General features: G+C 43.1%; 1 protein-coding gene across 3 annotated transcripts in view; it reads left to right on the top strand.

Moving 5' to 3' along the window:
• Nucleotides 1–22983, top strand: part of ODR4 (odr-4 GPCR localization factor homolog) — a 45678-nt gene that overhangs the window by 18634 nt on the left and 4061 nt on the right. For all 3 annotated transcript variants that reach the window (XM_014520085.2, XM_006023876.3, XM_025204519.1), the window contains exons 6-12: nucleotides 305–341; nucleotides 475–615; nucleotides 1378–1473; nucleotides 2346–2411; nucleotides 15054–15182; nucleotides 16130–16220; nucleotides 18293–18478. In XM_014520085.2, the coding sequence (XP_014375571.1) occupies nucleotides 305–341; nucleotides 475–615; nucleotides 1378–1473; nucleotides 2346–2411; nucleotides 15054–15182; nucleotides 16130–16220; nucleotides 18293–18478 (746 nt within the window). The remainder of the gene's footprint in view (nucleotides 1–304; nucleotides 342–474; nucleotides 616–1377; nucleotides 1474–2345; nucleotides 2412–15053; nucleotides 15183–16129; nucleotides 16221–18292; nucleotides 18479–22983) is intronic.

Genomic DNA, 22983 nt, shown 5'->3' with positions numbered 1-22983 from the left:
TGTAGGAGGTCTAAAGAGACAGCAAGGTTGTGCAGAAGTATAAGAAGTATCAGCCCTGTCCTTCAGTACAGAATCATAATCAGTACTAATCATATGATATATATTTAACAAGCTGGAACATCTCTAGTTTGCAGCTGAGTTTTTCTTCATTCTCATCAATAGAGTGTCAGAGCATTGTCCAGTATTACAAACTTAGCTTTATGTGGAAGGTACACCAATTACAAGTTGGTTCAGATATTTGTTTTTACATACATGTTTCTTAAATGCAGTGAAACATGCTTTTATATTTTCTTAAGTAATAAAGACTAGTTTGTCGAACCTATGATGTACAAGATGCAAAGGTAAGGTTTGAGTACTGTGTAATATTCTGAATAAGACCTGTTTTATTTAATAGAAATACATTTTTTCTAGTCATTCTGTTTTCACTTTAAGTACATACTCCTGCGTGTGGTGGTTTTTTTCCTCCTCTTATAGAGTTCAGCTAAACCAGCAGATTGGAAATACCAAAGTGATGTTTCTGCTTTCTGGCTATCTTTGAACTGCACAGTTAATGTTAATATCCATATTCCACTTCCTGCAACATCAGCTAACCATGAATTAGAGAAAAATACAAGGGTAACTGACCAATAATATACAATTTTTATTTGTTTCTTTTAGTTATTCTGTGTATCATTTTTTACTGCTTAAAATTAAATGATGAGTACTTTATTTTAAAATTCTGATGTAGGTAAGGGAATAGAAGTAGTTTCTGATAGAATATTTTACTCAGTAAAACAGTTAGGTTTTTATTAAGAAATAATCATTTACATTAAGTATAAGAAAAGAAGAAGAATACTCAAATCTGTTATCTTCTTTTCTATTTCATTGGCTTCTTTTTTCTGTGAATGTTTCCTTTCACTCTGTTTAGAGTGAAATAATTTCTTTGAGCACTTAATGTTAACTAAGAGGATTTACTGTCTTGTAAATTTTTGATTTACTTCCTCCTAATGCAAAATCAGATTTTGGGTAGAATTTGCCAATGGGTTGTTCTTGTCCCATCTACATTACTAATACGTTCTATTCCTAGTAAATAGAGGAAAAAAACAAAATTCAAATGTCTTATCACTATGTAGATGCTTATAAAAATAACTTTTTATTTGGTGATAATAATTTCATTTATAAAGCCAGAACTGTTTAGGAAATGTGACTTGAGGCTTATTAGTGTGTTGTCTATTATTGTACAAAATGTGACTTGCAGGTCTGAAGACTGGTAAAGATGTTCTTCAGGCATTTTAAGTCTTGGAATTTGGCAACACTAAACAGTCTTCTTTGCTTTTACTGTAGTTGTCTTCCCAAAATGTATACTGAAAAAACTTTTTATGCTCTTGTTTTTTAAAGAATGGGTTAACTCGGTGGGCAAAACAGATAGAGGAAGGTGTTTTTCTGATTAATGGGCAAATTAAAGAAGAGGATGCAGAGTTATTGGAAGGACAAGTGAGTGCTGTGTAAATGAATTACAGGTTGGCTATAAATATGAAACATTTTTGCATGGTAAATTTGGGGGGAAGGTCTTCCTTAGAACATTTTGTTTTTTACTGACATGTTCCATATATAAAAGAAAGTGTTGTCCTTAGCAGTGAGAAGAAATAGAACGTGTTAGGGGGAAGAATTATCCTGTAAGAACTATTCTGAATATTATAGGGTTTTCTGGTTTTGTTTTTAAATTGCCATTTATTTTTGTTGTACTCTATTGAAATAAAGAAGCCCATGTAAGATGCTTCTAAGAGAAGGGGAGAAAACTTGACAGTTTGTTTTAGTATCAAATCTGCTATTTTGTTGCTCGCTCCCCTTCTCCCCAGGGGGAAAAAACAAACAAATAACTCTTAACATACTTTGTTAAAACATGACCTTATGGTCTTTTTACATATCGCTTTCTAAAACAGTGGTTCTCAACCTTGATAGACTCAAGACCTTACACTTTCCAAGGAGTTCCATAGCTTTTACTTGTTTTTTGATTAAAGGAAAATAATAGAGCAGTCCTTCTGTTGCAAAAAAACTCAAAAAACTACAACAGGCTAGATTCTTTTTGACACTGCAGTTCTATTTTAAATATTTGGGTTAATCTTGTCAGTTATGGGTACAGGTTTCCACACTAAATAATGCTAATATTATGCAGCATCCTACATCATCCTTAAGGGTCCCATGGCACCACTGGGTGCTGTTGCAACCTGATTGAGAAACATTATTTAAACCTACAGTATAAAAGACACTGACATCATAGGGATGATGGCCACAAAGAATACTGCTGTAGTATATTTGAATAAATGTTCCATCTGTTTCATGTATCATTTTTTTTCTTCTCTCAGAAAAAGTCAAGGGGAAATAGTCAACCCAGTATTCAAGCCTTTGATGTCAAGGTTCTGACACAGCTGGTAAGCATAATGGGTAGAAAATACCAGTAAAGCTGAGTTCAGTCTTATAAGCAGTTTTAATTCTGTGATCTTTTCATATCCTGTCACCATGTTCAATTTCAAGGCCAGAAGCAGGCACATACTATTTCCCTATCTGTAGCCTTAGTGGGGTCCTCGTTGGTGCATGGTTCTCCCATACATGGGCAGACCTGTAGATTACTATGTTCTGATAGTTTCCTTCACTTTGATACATGGTGGTTGTGTTGTTGCATGTTAATTCTAGTCTTACTATCCTGTGTTCAGAGGCGGTTTAAACTTCTCCATGTTGGCCAGTCACGCACTGTGCCTGCAGGGAGATGTTTGGCAGTTTTGACGTTCATCCTGACTCCCTCCTGTGATCACCAGAGTTTTATTTGTATTGCTGGTAGTGTTTCATCTAGTTGCTCTAAAGAGGAAACTGTTCCATGATATTAGTTTACTGGGAGCAACAATGTGGCTGTGGAGTGGGTGCCCCGTGTCTCTGATCGGTCCTCTTATAGCTAATTTAAGGAGTGGAGTTCATCTTAAAATTGCATACAAGGGCAGTGGGGAAGCAGGTAGCTGCTATATCATAAGGCCACAAGTGACTATTTCTGATTCTAGTCTCTAGACCTGTGTAACCCAGACTGTACTATCTCCCTGTATTCCTGCATCTCATAACTTCTAGTTCCACTTGGCTTTCTGGCTTGCTCTCTGAGTCTTGCTACATGTAATGTGTGTGTTGGGTCTCTGCCAATACTTTTAACCATTGCTTTTTTTTTTTTTTTTGGCTCAGGTGTGGTAGAAAATTGAGGACTGTTGTTATCTTATTAGCTAATTGCCCATCAAGAATGGCGGATTTCAGGGAGTGTTTACGTGGTCCCCTCACGCTTCCTGTTCACCCTTTGGGTCTGGCCATGTAAAGACTCCCTCCGCCACCACCTCCTATAGCCTCCAGTGCAGGGGTTTTTTCCCCACACCTGCCTCCATCTCGAAACAGGGCTTCCCCCCACCTCCCCTCCCCGCTTTCCTCCCTCCCTATATGGCCCTCGGGCCCAAATAATTGCCTGCTTCTGGCCTGGATCATCCCTGATCAGTGGCTGTCCAACCTCTTCTTCAGCACCTCCAGTGACGGAGAATCCACAACTTTCCTACACAATCTATTCCTCTGCCTCACTAACTTCTAACAGTAGAGAAGTTTTTCCTGATATCCAATCTAAACTTCCTTTGCTACAACTTCGGTCCATGGGTCTGCATCCTCCTCTGCAGCAAGAGAGAAAAGGAGTTTTCCCTCTTCTTTATGGCAGTTCTTTCGGTATTTGAAGACTGCTGTCATATCCCCTCTTAAGCGTCTTTTCTGCAAGCTGAACATGCCTAGCTACTTCAGCCTCTCCTCATCTGACTTGCTCTCTAAGCCATTTGTCATCTTTGTTGCCTGCCTCTGGACTCTCTCTAACTTCTCCACGCTCTTTATAACATATGGAACCTAGAACTGCACACACTACTCCAGATGAGGCCTTACTAGCACTGAATAGAGAGATGCCAGCACCTCCCATGTCTTGCATCTAATGTTTCTATTGATGAATCCCAAACCTGCATTGGCCTTTTGTGCTGCTGTATCACACTGCAGACTCATATTGAGTCTTTCATCTACAAGATTTCTAAGTCCTTTTCCATAGTGCTGCCATCCAACCAGGTGTCACCCATTTTATATTTGTGTTTGTGATTATTCCTCCCGAGGAGTAGCACCTTGCATTTGTCCACACTGAGCTTCATCCTGTTAGCACTAGCCCAATTTTCCAATCTGTTGAGATTCTTCTGAATTGTTCTTGCATCCTCCAATGTGTTCGCAATCCTTCCCAGTTTCATGTCCTGTACAAACTTGCTCAAGAAGCTTTCTATGCAAGCATCCAAATCATTAATGAACATGTTGAACTGCATTTGAAACTTCCTGCCATTCTGAACTGAATCCATTTATAATTACCCTTTGCTTGTGGCTGTTGAGCCAGTTATCTATTGACCTATGACAAGGGTTGTCCTGCAGTTGTCCGAGCCAGTGGGTCTTCCCCGAGGTGATTCCTTTTCTCCCCCTCGGCTTAAGGCACCTGTCTCCAGGTGTCCTGCAATGCTCCCGCACTCACCCATACAGCGGGGTTTGCAAAGAAGTATTTTCCTTTTTCTTACTGACCTGCCGCCTCTCTTGAAGTCTGTCTCTTTCAGCGTCCTCCAAGATTACAGGTATGATCTTTCCTTCACCTTCCGGAGTGCCTGTGGTTTTCTTCTTTGTCTTCTGGTGCCCAGAGGCAAAAATCAGTGCCCCGCTGCTGTCTTTTATCCCCCGGTTTTCATGGGCTAATCACCCGCACTTTTCCTGGGTGCATGATGTCCGCCACCTGACAGGGTTCATTGTCGGGACAATCCTGCCCGACTGTCTAAGTAACAAGGCTCCTGCCTGAGTCCCTGTTACACACCTCCCCCCTAAGTTCAGTAGTCCCCCTCATCCAGAAACAACCCCCCATTGCAACCGAGAAAAAAAAAAAACAACTAGGAAGAAATAGACAAGAAACTAAAGAGTTCTTCTAAAGCTGGTATCTTCGTTCACCTTCTGACAGGTAAGCCTTGTTCACTGTCTGGGTGACAGAGAAAGTCGACGTTCCCGCTCCGTCTCCCTGCACGATGTCTTACTGTAAAATAAAACGGTTGTAAGGCTAGGGACCACCTCATTAGCCTAGCATTATCTAGCTTTGCTGTCCTTAACCAGCGAAGGGGTGCGTGGTCAGTTATCAACACAAATTCCCTCCCGAGGAGATAACAACGGAACAATTCTATTCCCCACCAGTTAGCTAAACATTCTCGCTCAATTGTAGAGTAGCGAGTTTCTGCGGGGTTTAATTTTTTTACTGGCAAAAGCTATGGGTCTTTCCTCACCCTTGTCTTTTTGAAAGGGGATTGTCCCCAGTGCTATTCCTGAGGCATCCGTCTGTAAGTAACACGTCTTCTGAAAATCTGGATTGTACAATACTGGGTGTTGGCACAGAGCGGTTTTTACTTGCTCAAAGGCGTGGAGTGCTCTTGGGTTCCGTTGCACTGGGTTTCGATGACCTTTGGTTAATTCTGTTAAAGGAGCCGGCTTTTCTGAGAATCCTGGTATAAAACATAGATAGTAATTGGCGAACCCCAGGAAGGATCGTAGTTGTTTGAGTGTCTTTGGCAAAGGATGTTGTTGTATAGCCACCACTTTGTCTGCCAAGCAGTTTTATGATGCCCCGGCCACCTAGGAACCCAAGGTACTGAATCTCCCTCTTCCCGAATGCGCACTTCCTGGGATTGGCCTTGAGCCCTGTCTGTCTCAGTTCCTTCAGTACCTGATGTAGGTGTTAACGGTGTGTTTCCCAGTCTTGTGAGAAAATGATGATATCATCAATGTATGCTGTGCCATACCCCTAATGTGGTGCTAATACCTGTTCCATCAACTGCTGCAAGGACGCAGCTGCCCTGTGGATCTCAAATGGCTTTCGCTTAAATTGGAACAGGCCCCATGGAGTGCCAAAGGCCATCTTTTCTTTATCAGCAACTGCCATAGGAATCTACCAGTAACCCTTGGTCAGGTCCAAGGTGGATATATTTCATAGACATTAGGGCTGGAAGGGACCTCGGAAGATCATCAAGTCCAGCCCCCTGCCCAATGGCAGGAAGTCAGCTGGGGTCATAGGGTCCCAGCAAGATAAGCATCCAGTTTACTCTTGAAGGTGTTCAATGTAGGCGCTTGAACCACCTCCGGTGCAGGCTGTTCCAGACCTTGGGGGCTCGGACAGTAAAGAAATTCTTCCTTATATCCAGCCTGAAACGGTCTTGTAGTAGTTTATGACCATTCAACCTAGTCGTCATCCCTTGGGGCGCTCTGGTGAACAAACGTTCCCCCAGATACTGGTGGTCACCCCTGATAAACTTATAGGTGGCCATCAGATCACCCCTGAGCCTGTGCTTTTCCAGGCTAAAGAGCCCCAGGGCTCTCAGCCTGTCATCATAGGGTCTGCTTCTCTGACCTCTGATCATGCGCGTGGCTCTTCTCTGGACTCTCTCAGGCTTCTCCACATGCTTTTTGAATTGTGGAGCCCAAAACTGGACGCAGTACTCCAGCTGCGGCCTCACCAAGGCCGAGTACAAGGGGAGAATGACGTCCCAGGATTTGCTTGAGAAGCATCTATGGATGCAAGCCAGCGTTTTGGTCGCTTTACTAGCTGCAGCATCGCATTGCAGGCTCATGTTCATATCGGCGTTGAACACCATCAGATTCTCATCCGCCCACTTGCTGAGCCTGTCCAGGTCAGTCTGGATCACCTGCCTGTCTTCTGGTGTGGATGCTTTGCCCCAAAGTTTGGTGTCATCGGCGAACTTGGCCAGTCTGCTTCTGACTCCAGTGTCCACATCATTAATGAAGATGTTGAACAGTATGGGTCCAAGGACAGAGCCTTGGGGGACCCCACTGGTCACAGGACACCATGATGAGTGATTTCCATCAATTACTACCCTCTGGGTCCGACCATTGAGCCAATTTTCCAGCCAGTGGATCGTGGTGGACCCAAGGCGTCCATATATATTGGGCATGACCAATTTTCTCCAGCATGTCATCCACTTGAGACATTGGAAAGGCATCAAATATAGTGATTTCATTAATCTTGTGGTAGTCCATGCATAAGCATATCGAACCATCTGTTTTTGGTTCCACCGTCGGACTTCTCAATGGACTTCTAGACTCCTCAATGATTCCCAGTTTCCTCATTTGGTCGATCTCTTGTTTTACTGCTGGCCAGAGGTGATGAGGTAGCCTTCTCCAGTGATTTACGTATTACCTGTCCCGGCGGTGTTAAGATTTGGTGGTGGACACCTTTAGCTAAACCTGATACCTCCCTGAACACATCACGGAATTCTCATACCAGTGTCTTCTTGTTGTGGGATGTTTAATTGGTTATCAATTTCTGGTTCTCCAGGAGAGTTTATTAGACCCTGAGGTACCGTCACCTCCTCTTCATCAAATTCATTCACTTCCTTCATCAGCCACCTATCTCGCTGTCACCACCTCTGTAACAGGTTGATGTGGTAAATCTGTTTCCTTCGGGTAGGCGTGGTCTGAAGAACCTCATAGCTGACTGGTCCTGTCCGTCTTGCTGCCCAAAAGGGTCCCTGCCACCAGGATAAGATCTTAGGGAGTTATCAGGAAATAATACTAACACCCAGTCTCCCACTTGTAATTCTCTCTCCGTGGACTGGACATCATAATGTTGCTTTTGTCTCTCCTGGCATTGACTCAGGTTCCGTTGAGCTATCTCTTGAGCTTTCTCCAGGCATTCCCGGAAGTCAGCCACCACTTGTGGTAAAGCTACCTCACCGTCCTCTCTTTTCCATTCTTCACAGATGAGATCAAGAAGTCCCTGTGGACTATGACTATAAACTAATTCAAACGGGGCGTACCATGCTGAGGCTTGCGGGGCCCGCCTTATGGAGAAGAGTAGTGGGGGTATCATGGCATCCCGCTCCCAGGGATCCCCTTGAATGCAAGCCTGAATCATTCCCTTCAGGGTGTGGTTAAATCGTTCTACTAATCCATCTGTCTGAGGGTGATAGATAGAGGTACGTAATAGCTTAATCCTCAAAACTTGGCAGACTCCTTTTAGACATAAAATTCTTCCCGTGATTGGTAAGGATCTCACGGGGAATGCCTACCCATGCAAGCCACTTCAGGAGGGCCCCTGCTATTGCTGTAGCTGTTACTGATCTTAGGCACTGCTTCAGAGAAGCCGGTAGCATAGTCGGTGATCACCAAAATACATTGATACCCTGGTCTGCTCCAGGGGAACAGCCCTGCCACATCCAGGGCAATCCGGTCAAATGGGCGCCCTGCCAGGGACATGGATATCAGGGGTACCCTCGTAGGTTTTATCCCTCCTGTCTTTTGACACTTGGGGCATTTGGCACAAAACTTTTCAACCATTTTGTAAGGTCCAGAAGACCCACCGTTTCAGATGTGGCTCCATGTTATCTTGTCCCAGATGTCCTCCCATGGGAAGCCCGTGGGCAACCCGTAGTAGAGTCTCCCAATATTTGCGAGGAATAAGGATCTGACTCCTCCCCATCTTCATCGTTTTTCACCCAGTAGAGGATGCCCCTTCTTACCTCATATCATGGACTCTGTCCTGCCTTCTGGTGATCCACTATTTTTTCTTCATCTTTAGCCATTTGAGACTGCCAAATATTTTGGAATAGGGGTTCTTGTCTTTGTTCATCACGAAAATACCCCTCACCTATCAGTTGCTCTATATCTATGTCATCTTGTTCATCCTTTGGATCTCCAAAGCAGGCTGTTCCGGGGTACCTTTCTCACTCACCTCCTTTCTTGTTGATGACTCATGCAAGGACTTCCTCTAGACATGCTCAGTCTACTCCTAAGAACATGGGGCAAGGTAGTGTTTCAGCTAGGCCTATGGCAATTTCTTCTCTGTGACCGAGTACCATCAGCTGAATCCTCCTGCATTCATAAGTGTATGAAGCCCCATGAATACAGATCATGCTCACCGGGTTCTCTGGGTTTCCTAGATAAGACTGTTAGTCTGGAAAAAGATCAGCCCAAGTCATTGATTGGGAACAACCACTATTGATCACTGCAGGTACGATAGTGTCTCCTATTCTTACTTCAACTACTGGTTTGTTTTGACAGTCCCCTTGTTTTGACTGGCCCCTTATGCTGAGCTGGATTTTTTGTGGACAGAACTGTGAGATGTGCCCTTTTCCCCCACATCTGTAGCATGTTACTTCTCTTGATTTCCAGGTTCAGAGTTCTTGTCCCAAATTCTGAGTATTCTCTCCCCGGCGCGACTGGTTCGATGTTCCTTGCCAGGCCCCAGATGTTGGACCTCCTGAGCAGTTTCTCCTAGGGGCCTCTCCATCTCCTGCTGCTGCAGCATAATCTTCAGCAAGTTGTAGAGCTTTTTATTCAGTCTTAGGTTGATGACGTCGTACCCATCGCTGGGAACTACTGCTAAGATCAGTAAGGAATTGCTCTAGCACTGTAACGTCTATCACTTCTGAGAGAGTATGTGGCTCAGGCTGCAACCATGTTTCTGCCAGATCTCTTAGCATCTGGGCCAGTAGATGAGGTTGAGTCCCTTCAGGGCCCTTCTTAGCCTGAAATTTCTGGTGATAAGTCTCAGAGGAAATCTCTAATCAATATAATATTGCCGCCTTCACTTTCCTGTAATCTCTAGCCTCTGTCCTGTTGAGGGCACGGTAAGCCACTTGTGCTGGTCCAGTAAGAGGAGGTCTGATCCGAGCTGCCCAGCTTCCCGGGTCCCATTTTGCAGCTGTAGCCGTCCTTTCAAAGGCTTCTAAGTATGCTTCCACATCATCATCCAGAGACATACGAGGCGACCTGGTTCCATCTCCTTCCGTTCCCAATGACATCTGTTGTTCCTCAATTTTCTCGCATAAATCTTGCTGGCGAGAGAAAAGCCGGACCCTTGCTTCCTCCTCTTGAGTCCTTATTCGCACCATCTCTTCCAGCTGGGCTTTTTTGGGGCTGGACTCGATGATCTTCTGAGGTCCCTTCCAGCCCTAATGTCTATGAAGTCTATGAAATCCTTGTAGGAGTCGCAGGGTAATACTATGAGCCTGCTACCAGTCCATGGAACCTTGTGTATCCATCCTGCCTTGTGGACTCCATCCTGCCAGTGTATGAAAGTTATTCCTGGGATACTTGAAGACATTCCCGGCCAATGCACCACTTTGTGAGAGGGTTCTGCACTTTTATCTTCCTCTCCTCTCTGTACTCGCCTGCCACGACGTACATGTGAAGAAAAGAAAGGGGGATCAGTGTTCTTTAGTGTCTGAGAAAGATAAATGCCACCCAGATGTTAAAGTCTCACAGGGTTAATTTATTTCCAAACTAAATGCGATACAAGTGTAGCAGTCTCATCAATTCTTTCAATTGGGAGAACAACCCATTATTGAGAAGGACTCTCCAGGCTGGGTACACCTTTGCAACTTCGTATCTAAATTATCCTGCTATTTGCCTCATTAACAATGCCTGCTATCCACATTAGGAGGGCTTGTGCTGAGAGCGGCTCCCTGCTGTTTCTTCATAGCTGGTCTCTCCGCTCTCAGGTATTAATTGTCCTCCCAGGGTAGGAAGCTTGAAAGAAGCTTCTCTCAGTCCTTGTCTCTCCCCTGAAGGGTACTGGCTCTCTCTCCCTCTCTGAGCTCCTGCCAGCTGCCTCCCACCGCCCACAGTGCTCCTGCAGTTGTCCAAGCCACCGAGTCTTCCCCAAGGTGTTTCCTTTTCTCCCCCTCGGCTTAAGGCACCTGTCTCCAGGTGTCCTGCAATGCTCCCACACTCACGCATGCAGCGGGGTTTGCAAAGAAGTATTTTCCTTTTTCTGACTTACCTCCTGCCTTTCTTGAAGTCTGTCTCTTCCAGTGTCCTCCAAGATTACAGGTATGATCTCTCCTCCACCTTCTGGAGTCCCCATGGTTTTCTTCTTTGTCTTCTGATGCCCGAAGGCAAAAATCAATGCCCCATTGCCGTCTTTTATCCCCTGGTTTTCGCAGGCTAATCACCCGCACCTTTCCTGGATGTGTAACATCTGCCATGTGACTGAGTTCATTGTCGGGTCAATCCTGCCCGACTCTGTCTAAGTAACAGGGCTCCGGCCTGAGTCCCTGTTACACCACCTTGTTGTAGTTTTGTCCAGCCCACGTTTCTTCAATTTGTTTACAAGAAATTTTTGTAAGATCTTGTCAAAAACCTTGCTGAAGACTAGATATGCTATATCCACAGCATTCTCTTCATCCACCCAAGTGTAGTTACTTTGTCAAACAAGGAGATCAGGTTTGTTTGACATGATTTGTTTTTCATAAATCAGTGCTGGCTGCTTGTGATCAGCCTTTCCTCCTCCAGATGCTTGCAAATAGATTTTCTTACAATATGCAGTGACTTCCCAGGTATTGAGGGGAGGCTAACTGGGTTGTAGTTTCCTGGGTCCTCCTTCTTGCCTTTTTTAAAGAGGGGGAGGGGCACTATACTGGCCCTTTTCCAGGCCTTGGGTACCTGGACTGTCTCTCATAACTTCACAAAGCTCATTGTCAAGGGCTCTGAGATCTCCTCTGCCAGTTCCTTCAGGACCTTGGGATAAAGTTCATCTGGCTCTGCTGACTTGAATTCATACAGACTCAGGAAAGGCTCTCTGATTATCTCTCTTGTCATCTCCCCCAGCTTACCACTTCCTTATCCAGATAATTCTTATTAGGGGACTGGCAGCTTATTTTTTTTGTGAAGACTGAGGCAAACTAGCTGTTGAGCAGATTTATCATCTTTGCATCATCTGGCTTATTAACAGAGAACCCGCAGCTTCCTTGGTCCTTTTTGTTGTCCTTAACCTCCTTTACTAGGTGCAGCATGCTTCCTTGGTGACCTGCCCATTCTTACATTGCCTGTATGCTTTCCTTTTGCATTTGAGGCATTTTAGAAGCTCCTTGGACAGCAACTTTGGTCTCTTGCCATTCTTTTTGTGCTTCCATTGTGACAGGACAGTTTTTTGTTGGGCTTCCAACACTGTGCCTCTTAAAAGCTCCTAGCCCTCCTGGGAGACTTTATTCTTCAATATATCTTCCTGTGGTACCATGCCTGTTTAAAAAAGGCAGAATTCATCTGACTCAAGGACTTAAATATAGTGTCCTAATTTTGCTGACCTCAAGCTTTACCTGCCTCAGGATTTGGAAATTTATCATACCATGATCACTTCCTCCCAAGTTACCCATCACCTTCAAATCCTTCACCATTTCTTGCCTGTTAGTCAGGACAAGGTCCAAGATAGAAGATCCCTTAGTTGTATTCTCCACTTTCTGGAACAGGAAGTTGTCCTCCATGCAAGTTAGGAACCAGCTTGATATTTTGGCTGATTACAGACATTAAAAAAACCAAACAAAATGGTGCTTCATTTTAAATTTGACAAGCTTCCTTTCTTCTTTTTCTTAAAGTCTGCGTAGAGGGGACCCAGGTTGCACTGGGATGGGGCCTGCATGCTGCATGTTTAGAAGGTGTCTTGCTCTCTAGCTTTCAAATCTCGCCTGCCACAACTTGATGCAGTTGAAAAGAGATAGGAGGTAGTGCCCGCGTAGTACCCGCTTAGAGAGAGTATGCCAAGGTTAGCATGGGTCAATGCTACGGTCTTCTGTGGGGCTCCTCCTCTCCTGTACCCCACTGCCTTCTGCTTGGGACTCCAGTTGGTGCTGGGCACATGCATTTAGCTGGCCTGAGCAATTGCCCTGCAGCTCAGGCACAGAAGGAAGCAGCTGAGTTGTCTGAAGTTGGTGCATTTCAGCTGTACTTGCTGAGGTGTGCTGCAGGTTTTGGGATCACCTAGGCTTGGCCTGTGTAAAGAAGCAAATAAACTATCAACTCAAATGATTGTGCCCTAGGCCCTTTTCTGGCCCTACGGGTGCTTTGGTCGCCTTCCATCAGGCCAGTACAGGGGTGGCCCTGTACTGGCTTAGCCCCTACAGATACCTGGCTCCCCCAGCAGCCTGGTGGTCTGGTATCAGTCTGGAGAACTCAAATGTGTGGGGTCTCAGGTTCCTGGTCCATGGGGAAACACGATGCGAGTCTTTATTGGACTGTGCATTCCCCCACTCCTAGCATCAGTGCGGGCTTTCATAGGGGTATCCAGGCTGGTGTGAACCAATCCAGTCCCTTGTGCACCTCCACCTGCCCTGCTGCTGCTGGTAAGTGTTAAGTGCTCTTGAGGGGCTCATCCCCTGCAGCTGTTTCCTTCAGACCCCAAGTGGCACTCTGTGTGCTGGCTGCCTGTTCTTCCTTGGTGCTGTGGTTCTGATCTCTGCCCTGATTTAGGCCCAGGGCTCAGGAAATGCCTGCTGTGTGCTGGCTGCCTGTCTGGCAGCGCCACGGGGCTTGCCCCAAGAACTGAGGCTTGCCATTTTGCTGTGAGTCCAGCTGGGGATCTGCCAAGCATTCCAGCAGCCACCATTCTAGTAAGCACAGGGCTCTGCTGGGCCCCTAGTGCAGTCTGTAAGCAGCCTTTATGTTTGGCTGTATTGTTCTTCCAGCAGATATCCAGAAAATTGAAGTCTCCCATCAGTACCATCCCATGGCTCTTTGATAGATTTGTCTGTTCCTTGAGAAGTGCCTCTTTGACGTCCTCTTCCTGATTTGGTGGCCTATAATAAATCCCCACCATTATATTGTTGCTGCATTTTTTACCCCTCACTTTCACCCAAATGCATTCTGCTTTGCTGTCTTCCTCCTGATCCAGGGAACAATTGTGCATGTGTTTGACATACAAGGCAACACTACCACTTTTTTCCCAATCCTGTCCTTCAGCAACAGTGTAACCCACTGTTGGCATTACAGTCATAAGAGCTGTCTCACGAGGTCCCTGTGATACCAATCAGATCACAGTTCTTTTTACAGGTTGCGTCTTCCAGCTCTTGTTTATTTCCCATATTTTTCGCATTTGTATACATGCATTGGGTGTATCTTACATTTTGACTTACTTGCTTCTGTTTTTGTACCACTTGTTGCAGTCCTGTAGCTCTCTAGCCCTTTCCCAGAGTTAAGTTTCTTCTCTGAGTCCTTTCCCCTCTGTACTACATGCTCAGTCACTTGAGGGTTTTGATGTTCATCCCCTGTGACACCTAGTTAAAAGCCCTTCTTACTGGGTTGGCCAGACAACACCATCTGCTCAACGTAGATATTGTAAATTAGACTTACTTACAATAAATGTACACACTTTCTGTAACTTAAAACAGAGTTTCAAATAGTAGTATACAAATTAAATTACTAGAAATGATGTATTGATATTAGCAGCAAAGCTTTTGAATAAAAATCATGTTAATTCTGTACCCTGAGCATATACCGAAAAGTTTGTATTATTCTGTTTGTAAAAACAATAGTGACTAAGATGTAAGAACCAACAGAGGGAGCTTAATTATCTGACAAGTGCTGTTTTGATAGCAGTGCTAGATATACCTCTTGTGACTTTTTGTTTACTGATGACAGATAAGTGTATTAAGTGCAAGAAATTGAGGGCATTTTTTTAGCTTTTGAAAGCACCTGGCACTGTGCTGCATGCATTAGTATAAATGCCAAAATGCCTGTTAGCACCGAGAAAGTGGTGGTGGCACGCTTTTGAACTAAAACACATCAAAGGTGTTTTAGTTCAAAAGTGCTCCGTCGCCATTTTCTGCATGCTGACATACATTTCCCCATTTATACAAATGTAAGAGATGCAGCGTCACTTTGCATGCGGAGCTGACTCGATTAATTGAGTCTGCTCTGACATGCTGGATCTCTGGTGCGTTGCAGCACGAAAAGGTATGTGTATAAGTGCCCTGAGTTCCTGAAAAAAACAGAAAATTCTTATGAGCTGGAAAAGGAGGTCCCTTATGTTTATTCTTTTTGTAAATTAAGGACTTTGAATGGGGCTGGGAAGGGCAATAACATCAATTTTTAAAATTAACATTTATAATTTTTAAATTAACATTTGATAAAATTAATGTGATATCAGAAAGTGGCTTTCTTATTGATACTACAGATTCATAGCTAAGATTAGAACTTAAATGTGTTTTTCTTTTCAGTCCCAGAGTTCAAGTCACAGATCCACAGCTACTGTCCAGGTCTGCAGAGGCTCCATAAATCTTAAAGGTGCTATCAAATGTAGAGCTTACATTCATAATAACAAACCAAGAGTTAAAGATGCAATCCAGGTATTTAATTAAGTGATTACATTCCTTCCTTTTGAAGCACTTGCTTTTTAGTCTTTCTGAAATATTTTACTGAAATCCTAAAATTTATTGAACTAAGTTTCCCTTTGGTAGATTGATAATGATAGGGTTGGAAGAGACCTCAGAGATCATCTGGTTCAACCCCCAACATTTTCACTCTCTCCCCTGGTCTCCTTTGTAACAGGTAGTGATACTTACCACTATGTTAACATGAACCAGCTAATAACAGGCCCACACTAACATACCAGCATTGATCAGCTAATAACAGGCCCACGCTGAGAGTCTAGAACTTTAAAAATTATTTTGTATATAACATCAGTGTTAAAAGCCTTTAATTTAATGTATTCCAGTATGACACAGAGAGAGAGAGAGAGAGAGAGAGTGTGTGTGTGTGTGTGTGTGTGTGTGTGTGTGTGTGTCAATGGCCTTTTTATTTACAAAATGGAACCCCAGTAATTTTGGTGGAGGGGTATATCTGAGGACAGCATTTGATCTGACACTTCACAATTATGTGAGCAGCCCTGAACACCATATGGATCTGAATTAAATCAGTCTCTCAAAATAATTTTGGAAACAGACAAAGTATTTTTAAAAAGCGTCCCAATTGGTCCAAGATGATACAGGACATCTTTGTACAACTCAGGCTTTCAGGATAGTTGCCCTAATTTTTTTATGTCAATTTAAGCTTATTTTATAAAATACTATAGTATGATGATTTCAGTAATGCTGGTGATTTTATCATAATACTATGCTAGAGGGTTTTTTGGTCAGGCCTTTTTATTATTGGCTTTACATTTTTATATTGTTGTAGAGGTGGACTGTAGGTATAGAACAGACTCACCTATCCCCACATGCTTGTTTTCTGCTAATTATAAATCATTCAGATATGGTTTTTGCATCGCTTATATTCCTGCTTTTGATCCTTGCAGGCTTTGAGACGAGATATAATAAACACGCTCTCAGACCGTTGTGAAATATTGTTTGAAGACCTGCTTATAAATGAAGCACCTGGCAAAAAAAGTAGGACTTTAAAGAGAAAACAAATTACTTTGTAATATAGTGTGCTTTACTAATAGTCAGCAGGAATCAGTCTGAAGTACTGAAATCTGAATGTAGTCAAAGAAGATTAAAAATGCATTTGGCGGCACAGTTGTTTTACAAGTGACTGGTGGGGCAGAAAAGGATGAACTAGTTAAGAAAGATTATTTTTTCAAGTTCAAATATTGTTCTTTAGGACTATTTTTTTTTCTCTCACAGCTGTTATTGACTAGCTTCTGGATACAGTAGAGCTTCAGGTTTTATTCTTTCCTTGGCTCTGCAGACCAAGAATTTAATGACATGTGCTGTAGTCAGAGACTCAGCGTTAAGGTTTTGTTATACGGAAGGATTTTAACACTTAAAAATGAAGTGATAATTTCTGTGATGTTCCTGCTGGACAGTAAAAATTGAAAAATACATAAGAACTTTGCTAGATTGAAAAAGAAATTGGGCACTTACCTGGATAACAAGAATACCCAGAGTTATAACAAATCATGACTAAAAAGTTGTATTAAATCTCTTGCTTCATGGATTCTGCTAACCTGTAACTGTTTAGCAACCTGAATGAAATCACATGTGGCTGATATGGTGTAATATAGTTTGGCAACCTCTTCCTGTTTTCCTAACTAGATCTAGAAACATAGTCACTCTGGTGTCAGTGTCCTCAGTATTATCATTTGTCAGTTTTGTATATTGGTGGGTTTTAAAAATAATGATAAGCCTCTAAAGTCAAGTCATATCAGTTCAGTTTTTTGAATGAATGGCTACAAGTTCTGTATTCAGTTCAGGGCTGGAAATATAAATGTTCCATCAATTCATTTTTTTGTAAAAGTAATTTTTTGCTCTTGATTATAAACCTGAGCTGCCCAACTTTGGTGTAGCCAGGGGCTACAAGCCTCCAAGGTCTGCCACTCTGTACTGCATGGTAAACCCTTCCCCACTTCCCTCCACCCTACTCCTACTACACTGTATCACTGCTGCTGTGCTGCACTCTGTGGGGTCCATAGGTTCTCCTGAGCCTACCACCTATGGACTCTCCAGGCATTTGGTCAGGGAGCAAAAGCTAGAGGAGGAAAAGAAAGCCTTGCAAACATGGTGGCAGCAGCAGCAGGTTGATAATGTGGGGAGTGGATCCTGGGGGCTCCAGGTTAAACTCTGTTGGATATCCCTGTAACAAAGCATGAAAACATACTCTACCACCTCTGGTGATTCATGCTCAGATTACCCTTCAAGATCAATTATTTTGTGGCCACTGTAGGAATTTTAGAATACCATCCTTTTAAAGCAACAAGTAATGTTTCATTGGGTGTTTGAAAAGAGAAACACTGAATGAAGGGAAAACTGTATGCTGTTAATACTGTATTCATCACCAACTTTAGGATACCATTATGCGTGCAAAAAATGGAATAAGTACATGGTAAAAATCTGATATCAAAAGATACTAGATTTACCCAAATAACCTTGTCTGCTTATGTCCTTAGACCAACATGGCTACGACCTATAACCCTGGTAAAAATCGTGATTTATCAGGTGCATGCAGTCTTCCATTTTCTCTTTAGGTGGCACTTGTGCTCTGTGCCTTCTAACTACTGCACAGGAAAACCACATGCTTGCAATCCTTTCTGATGCTGAAACTAATTTTTTATAAAACACTCTTATCTCCAACATACCCATCGTTTCCTTGGGTCTCTCTTTGAAAGAAAAGGGTCTAGTCAACATTCTTGATTTATCATCACTTCTGAAGGTCATTTGTCTCCTTCAGGACCAGTGAAAAGTGTTATATAAACCCTATTTAATTTCAGTTAGTAGGCATATAATTTATTTTATAAATAACAGTGGCCAGAATTTCTAAGACACAGTGAAAAAGAAATTGTCTGAAGTATGTGAAATCAGTTTTTTTTGTTTGTTTGTTTTGTTCCAGGTAAATGTCAGATAGTTCTTACGTAGTAGGGTTTTTGTTTTGTTTTTATCTAGTGAATGTAGATTACAACATGGTTTTCAGAATAGTTAGTAGCTGCCTTAGTTTTTTTTAAATGTCTTTCTTTCTTTTTTAGATCTCAAGAGGGAGTATCATGCCTTGCCTCAGAGAGTGTTTGCCCCCATTGCTGGATCCAGTGTGACACTATGTGATTATAAATTTGGAGATGAGTCAGCTGGGGAAATCCAAGAGCGATTTGTTGAGATGCTGGATCAAGCTGTGCATGCTGAGGATATACATGTAGCAGAGGAAATGAACATGGGTAAATATAGCATCCTGAGTTAAAAACTAAACTATAACAGGGATTGCAGAATAGTTGATCGATAGTACAGACTGATTATACAGGAAAAGCTCTGTTATCTGGCATCCCCTGAGAATGGGGGATGCAGGATAACAAAATATGCTGGTTAATTGAGCAGCCCCAGCCACCACTTCTCCTGCCACGTCTGGGGCGTTCCTCTGCCCCTCCCGCGACATTGCCGTCCCTCCCGCCGCATCACCGCCTGTCCTGCAGGTCCTGCGGGACAGGGAGGTAGACCCTGCGCAGCCTGTTATGCGTCTGGGCCATGGGCGCTCAGCAGCACAGGCTACTTTGTCCTTGGCCGTGGGGGCTCAGAAACCGGAAGTGCCATTGTGGGCACTTCCGGTTTCACTTTATCTTACAAGCCGGCACGCCAGTTAGTAGAGCATGCCGGCTTGTAAGATGCCAAATAGCGCAGCTTTTACTGTACTAATATTCATGTCGTGTAGTTAAAATATACCTGCTGATTTACACTTTAAATATGCTTGTGAGGGGCTTGCACCCCTCTGGCCGCCCGGCCTATCAGGGTGTGGCCCCTCCCCTCAACTCGCCTGCCACAAGTTTGATGCTAAACGTACTTTAAGAGGGGTCTGCAGTGGAGAGCTTTCCCGGGTGGGCCTCCCGATAGATGGCGGTACTTACGATCGTCCAATGTGATGTTCCACGGGGCTCCGCCTCCCCTACACCCCGTCCACTCGCCAACCGGTTGGGGATGCGTTAACGATGTTTCCTGGCCCTGTATGATGGCCGAGGACCGGTCTACCGGGTTTCGGTCACTCTTTCTCCCCTCTTGGTATAATTTTTACTTCAAAGAAAATATTCCTCTGAGTAAGAAGGGACTGCAGGGCTGCCTCCCTTATCCCAGCCCCCTCTCGGGGTCTCAGGTGCCTTCTCTCCCTTACCATAAGCAGGGAGCTCCCCTGCCTCCTTGGTGTAAACCTCTTCCGGTGGCTGTGTGGGTGCTCCTGCTTTGCCTCCTGCAGGAGGCTTAAAGCCTTTCCCTATGCTGCCAGCTTGAGCCAGGCAAGCTGGGTTACCTCCTCCCTGTGCCGGAGCCCGCTTCATGAGCTGCCAGCCTGTGCTCTCTCTCTCCAGCTCTCCCCCCGTCCCAGCTCCGGCGGGGCTTTTAAAGCTTCCTGCAGCGGCTGGTACGACTGCTGGGATTGGCTCAGCTGTTCCCCATGCCAGAAACAACTGATGAAACAGCCAGCATAATGCCGGTTCGCGCGGCTGCAGCTGTGGGCATGGCTCCTGCTCCGGCTGCTCCGCGGGAGGTACGTTAGCTCCTCTGGGGACTTGCTCTCGGGGTATGGGGCCCGTGGGGTCTACTCCCTCCCCCTCGAGAGCCTGTGGGGTTACCTTGCTGCCACAGCTTGTAAGAGAAAAACTAGATGTAAGGAGCAGTGTGTGTAGGGAGGGGAGGGAGGTCTTGTTTTGTTTTCTTTTTTCCCCCTGACATTTAACAGCTTAATGTGTGGTCACTGGTACGCATGTGCACACTCACTCTTCTTTTTTTTTCTTCTTTTAATTTGTCTGTCAATGTGATGTGGGAGACACTTGCTCTCTTTGTCTCTGTCTAATATAACATTTAACATCCTGTTAAGCATTCAAATTGTTAGCCTTTCCATTTTCCCCCTGAAGCCAAGATTAAAAAAAAAAAAAGTCGGTCTCCTCCCATAGTTTACACTGATGTTTTGTAATATGTTGAAAGATCTTAACTGCTTTTGTTTTCTCAGAGCTACTGTTTTATTGCTTCAAACCGGAATATTTTGGATAGAGGAAGTGCGGTGTATTGCTGCAATTCCACCTATATTTATATTGATTTAAATGTACCCTAGAAGACCATTCATTTTACTGAGTCCCATATTTTATTTTGTGGATTTCAAAACCAGCTAGAAATTTCTCGATCCATTCTAAATTGATTGAAATGTCCCTGTTTGAATCAGATTAATTGATAGAGAAATGATCATGAGTGGAGAGAGCCAGAGGTGAATTTGGTTCAAGAGTACTAAATCAGGAATTAATTAAAATACAGAAAGCAAACTATTTTACTAACATCTAATGCATTTTATTGTTCTTAATCATTTTAAAACTAATAAAAAGGTAATCTTTGATAGCTTAGCAAAATACAGCTTGTACTGTGATCATACATCTTGATTGTACTGACAGTATTGTCTTTTTAGACAGGGACACATGATCCCTGTCTCAGTTTACAACATGAGTGGCCAGTCTACAGCTCATATGCCTCAAGTGGCACAGACAGACTCTGCATGGCAAACAGTAGATCAAGGAGGGGACAGACATTGTGGTGGCAGATGGGGTAGGAAACAGAAAGCAGAGCAACAGATTGGGAAGAGGGAGCAGGAAGAAGAAAGTAGAGTGGTTAGATTGGGCAAGGAAAGGGGATATTAGTGGGTTCAGGGCTAATTTGTGGCATGCCTGCCAAAAAGTCCCTCACTGGTTTACAGTTAGATATCATTGTCATAACAGCTTGTCAGAAAAAGTGAAGAAAATGTGTATGATAGTCACAAATTCTGATGCTCTGGTTCCATTGACAGACAAAAATGAATTCCAGGTAGTCTTTTTATTTTATAAACTAGCCAATTGCGCGTCAGGAATGATGAGGGGTAGGCGGGAATGGAGCACTGCCACCCACCACCCTGTGCTGCCGCTGCCTCCTGGGGGGGAGGGGGGGGGAGCTTGCCCTGCGGCCCCTTTGTCCAGCACCCTGTGCTGCTGCTTTCTCCGGGAGGGGGGCTGCGGCGGCGGGGGCATGGCTGGCCTTGCCCCCCTGCTCCATCCCTGCCATCATGGTGGTGCACTGCTGCCACCTCAGCCTCCTTTACGGAATGCTCTTGGAGCACTCTGATTGCTTGTTTCAGTCAGTGTTGTGATTGGCTGCCAAGACAGCCAATCAGAGTGTGAATAAACCGTTATTGACAGACAGACAAAGGCTTTTATCCTATTAGAATAATCTCATGTTTGTAGAATAAGAAAGGTGTGTTTAGAATAAAACAAAATAATACATGAATATATTTCTATAACTATACACTTAGGAAAGCTGAAAACTTCTTAACTAGAGCCTTTTAGAAAAAAATGTTGAAAAGGCTACTGTTTCTGCTAAGACAGAATCAATTCAAGTTTGTTTGGTAGAAGTAATAGTCTCCTAATAAACCTGATATCAGATTGATAAATATTCTATCTGACTTCTCACCTGTATTTTAAGATTATTCAAATTCAGCTTTCTTGTGGGGTTAGTCTTTAAAAATTTATGATGTGTAACATCTTACATTCTTCTGTACTCAGGCCGTCTTAAATATAGTTCTCAGCCTAAAGCAGGAATTGTTCAATGTTAAATGGGAAGACAGAATAATTTAATTATTTATGATGTAGGTGCATATTATGTACTTTCACATAAACTATTCAAAGAGTAATTTTTGCATAATTTTTGTGGCATGAAAAAAGTTTGGGTGACAAGTGAATTATGATTAAAATAAGTCGTTTTTCAAAGCTAACCTATATTAATACAACAGTAATTGATGTAATGAAATAATGCAGAGTTGCAGTTGATTTTTGATATCACTTCTGGTTTGTACACAATACTCATACTGTAGTAGATACAATCCTTGAAATATTATTTTGAATAAAAAGACCCATTATGAAAATCTATTTAAAGCGCCTCACTGTTGCAGTGGCACAATATTTATTATCAAAATCCAAAGGAATAACAACATACTTGTTGTGTTTAAAAATCTCTTTTCAGAAGAGAGTCCAGTTTAATATGGGACAAATTTAAAAATGTTCTTTTATTCAGAAGAGTGGCATTCTTCATAGTTATTGATATACTAGCTCTTCGCATACATGCTTATGAGTGCATTTTTGCCATATCTTGCTTCTGGTTGAAACTCCCTACTAATGACCAATACCCATGTATCCAATTTTAAGATTTTTAAATAAGAATAGTAAGTAAAAGTAGCCAATCAAGTCATTAACAGCTGTAAGACTTGTTCGAAGGTAATGTAGCATGAGCAATTGTTGCGGTAATAATTGGCTTAAATAAATCCCAGTTCCTGGTATCCAGGGGCTAAATATGCTGAGTGGGTAAATGCAAATAAGATTTCAGCAGTTGTAATCTCTTACCCTTCACTTGTTCTTTGTTAGCAAATTAAACACATTTTATACTAGTGCTGCTTTCAAATTTGGGTGTTTGCATTGCATTTGCATTGCATGACTGGAATAGGTCACTAGGTAGGGTCTCTTTTTGGTTATCTGTCATTGCTGTGCTAAAATACATCCTGTGTAAACCTATTGGTCTGTGGGAGTAAAACAAGTAAAGCAATGTTTTTAAAAAAAAGATAATTTGCATGACTTATTTAAATGACTCACTGTTTATGTAAACATCTATGACAAAGCTTATCATACAGTTGACACATCTCAGAAGCCACCAGTCTGAACTCCCCAAATCC

Source organism: Alligator sinensis, unplaced genomic scaffold (assembly GCF_000455745.1).
Source record: "Alligator sinensis unplaced genomic scaffold, ASM45574v1 scaffold468_1, whole genome shotgun sequence".
NCBI lineage: Eukaryota > Metazoa > Chordata > Crocodylia > Alligatoridae > Alligator > Alligator sinensis.
The sequence above is the reverse complement of the archived record's forward strand: the minus strand, read 5'-3'. Positions and strand labels throughout refer to the sequence as shown.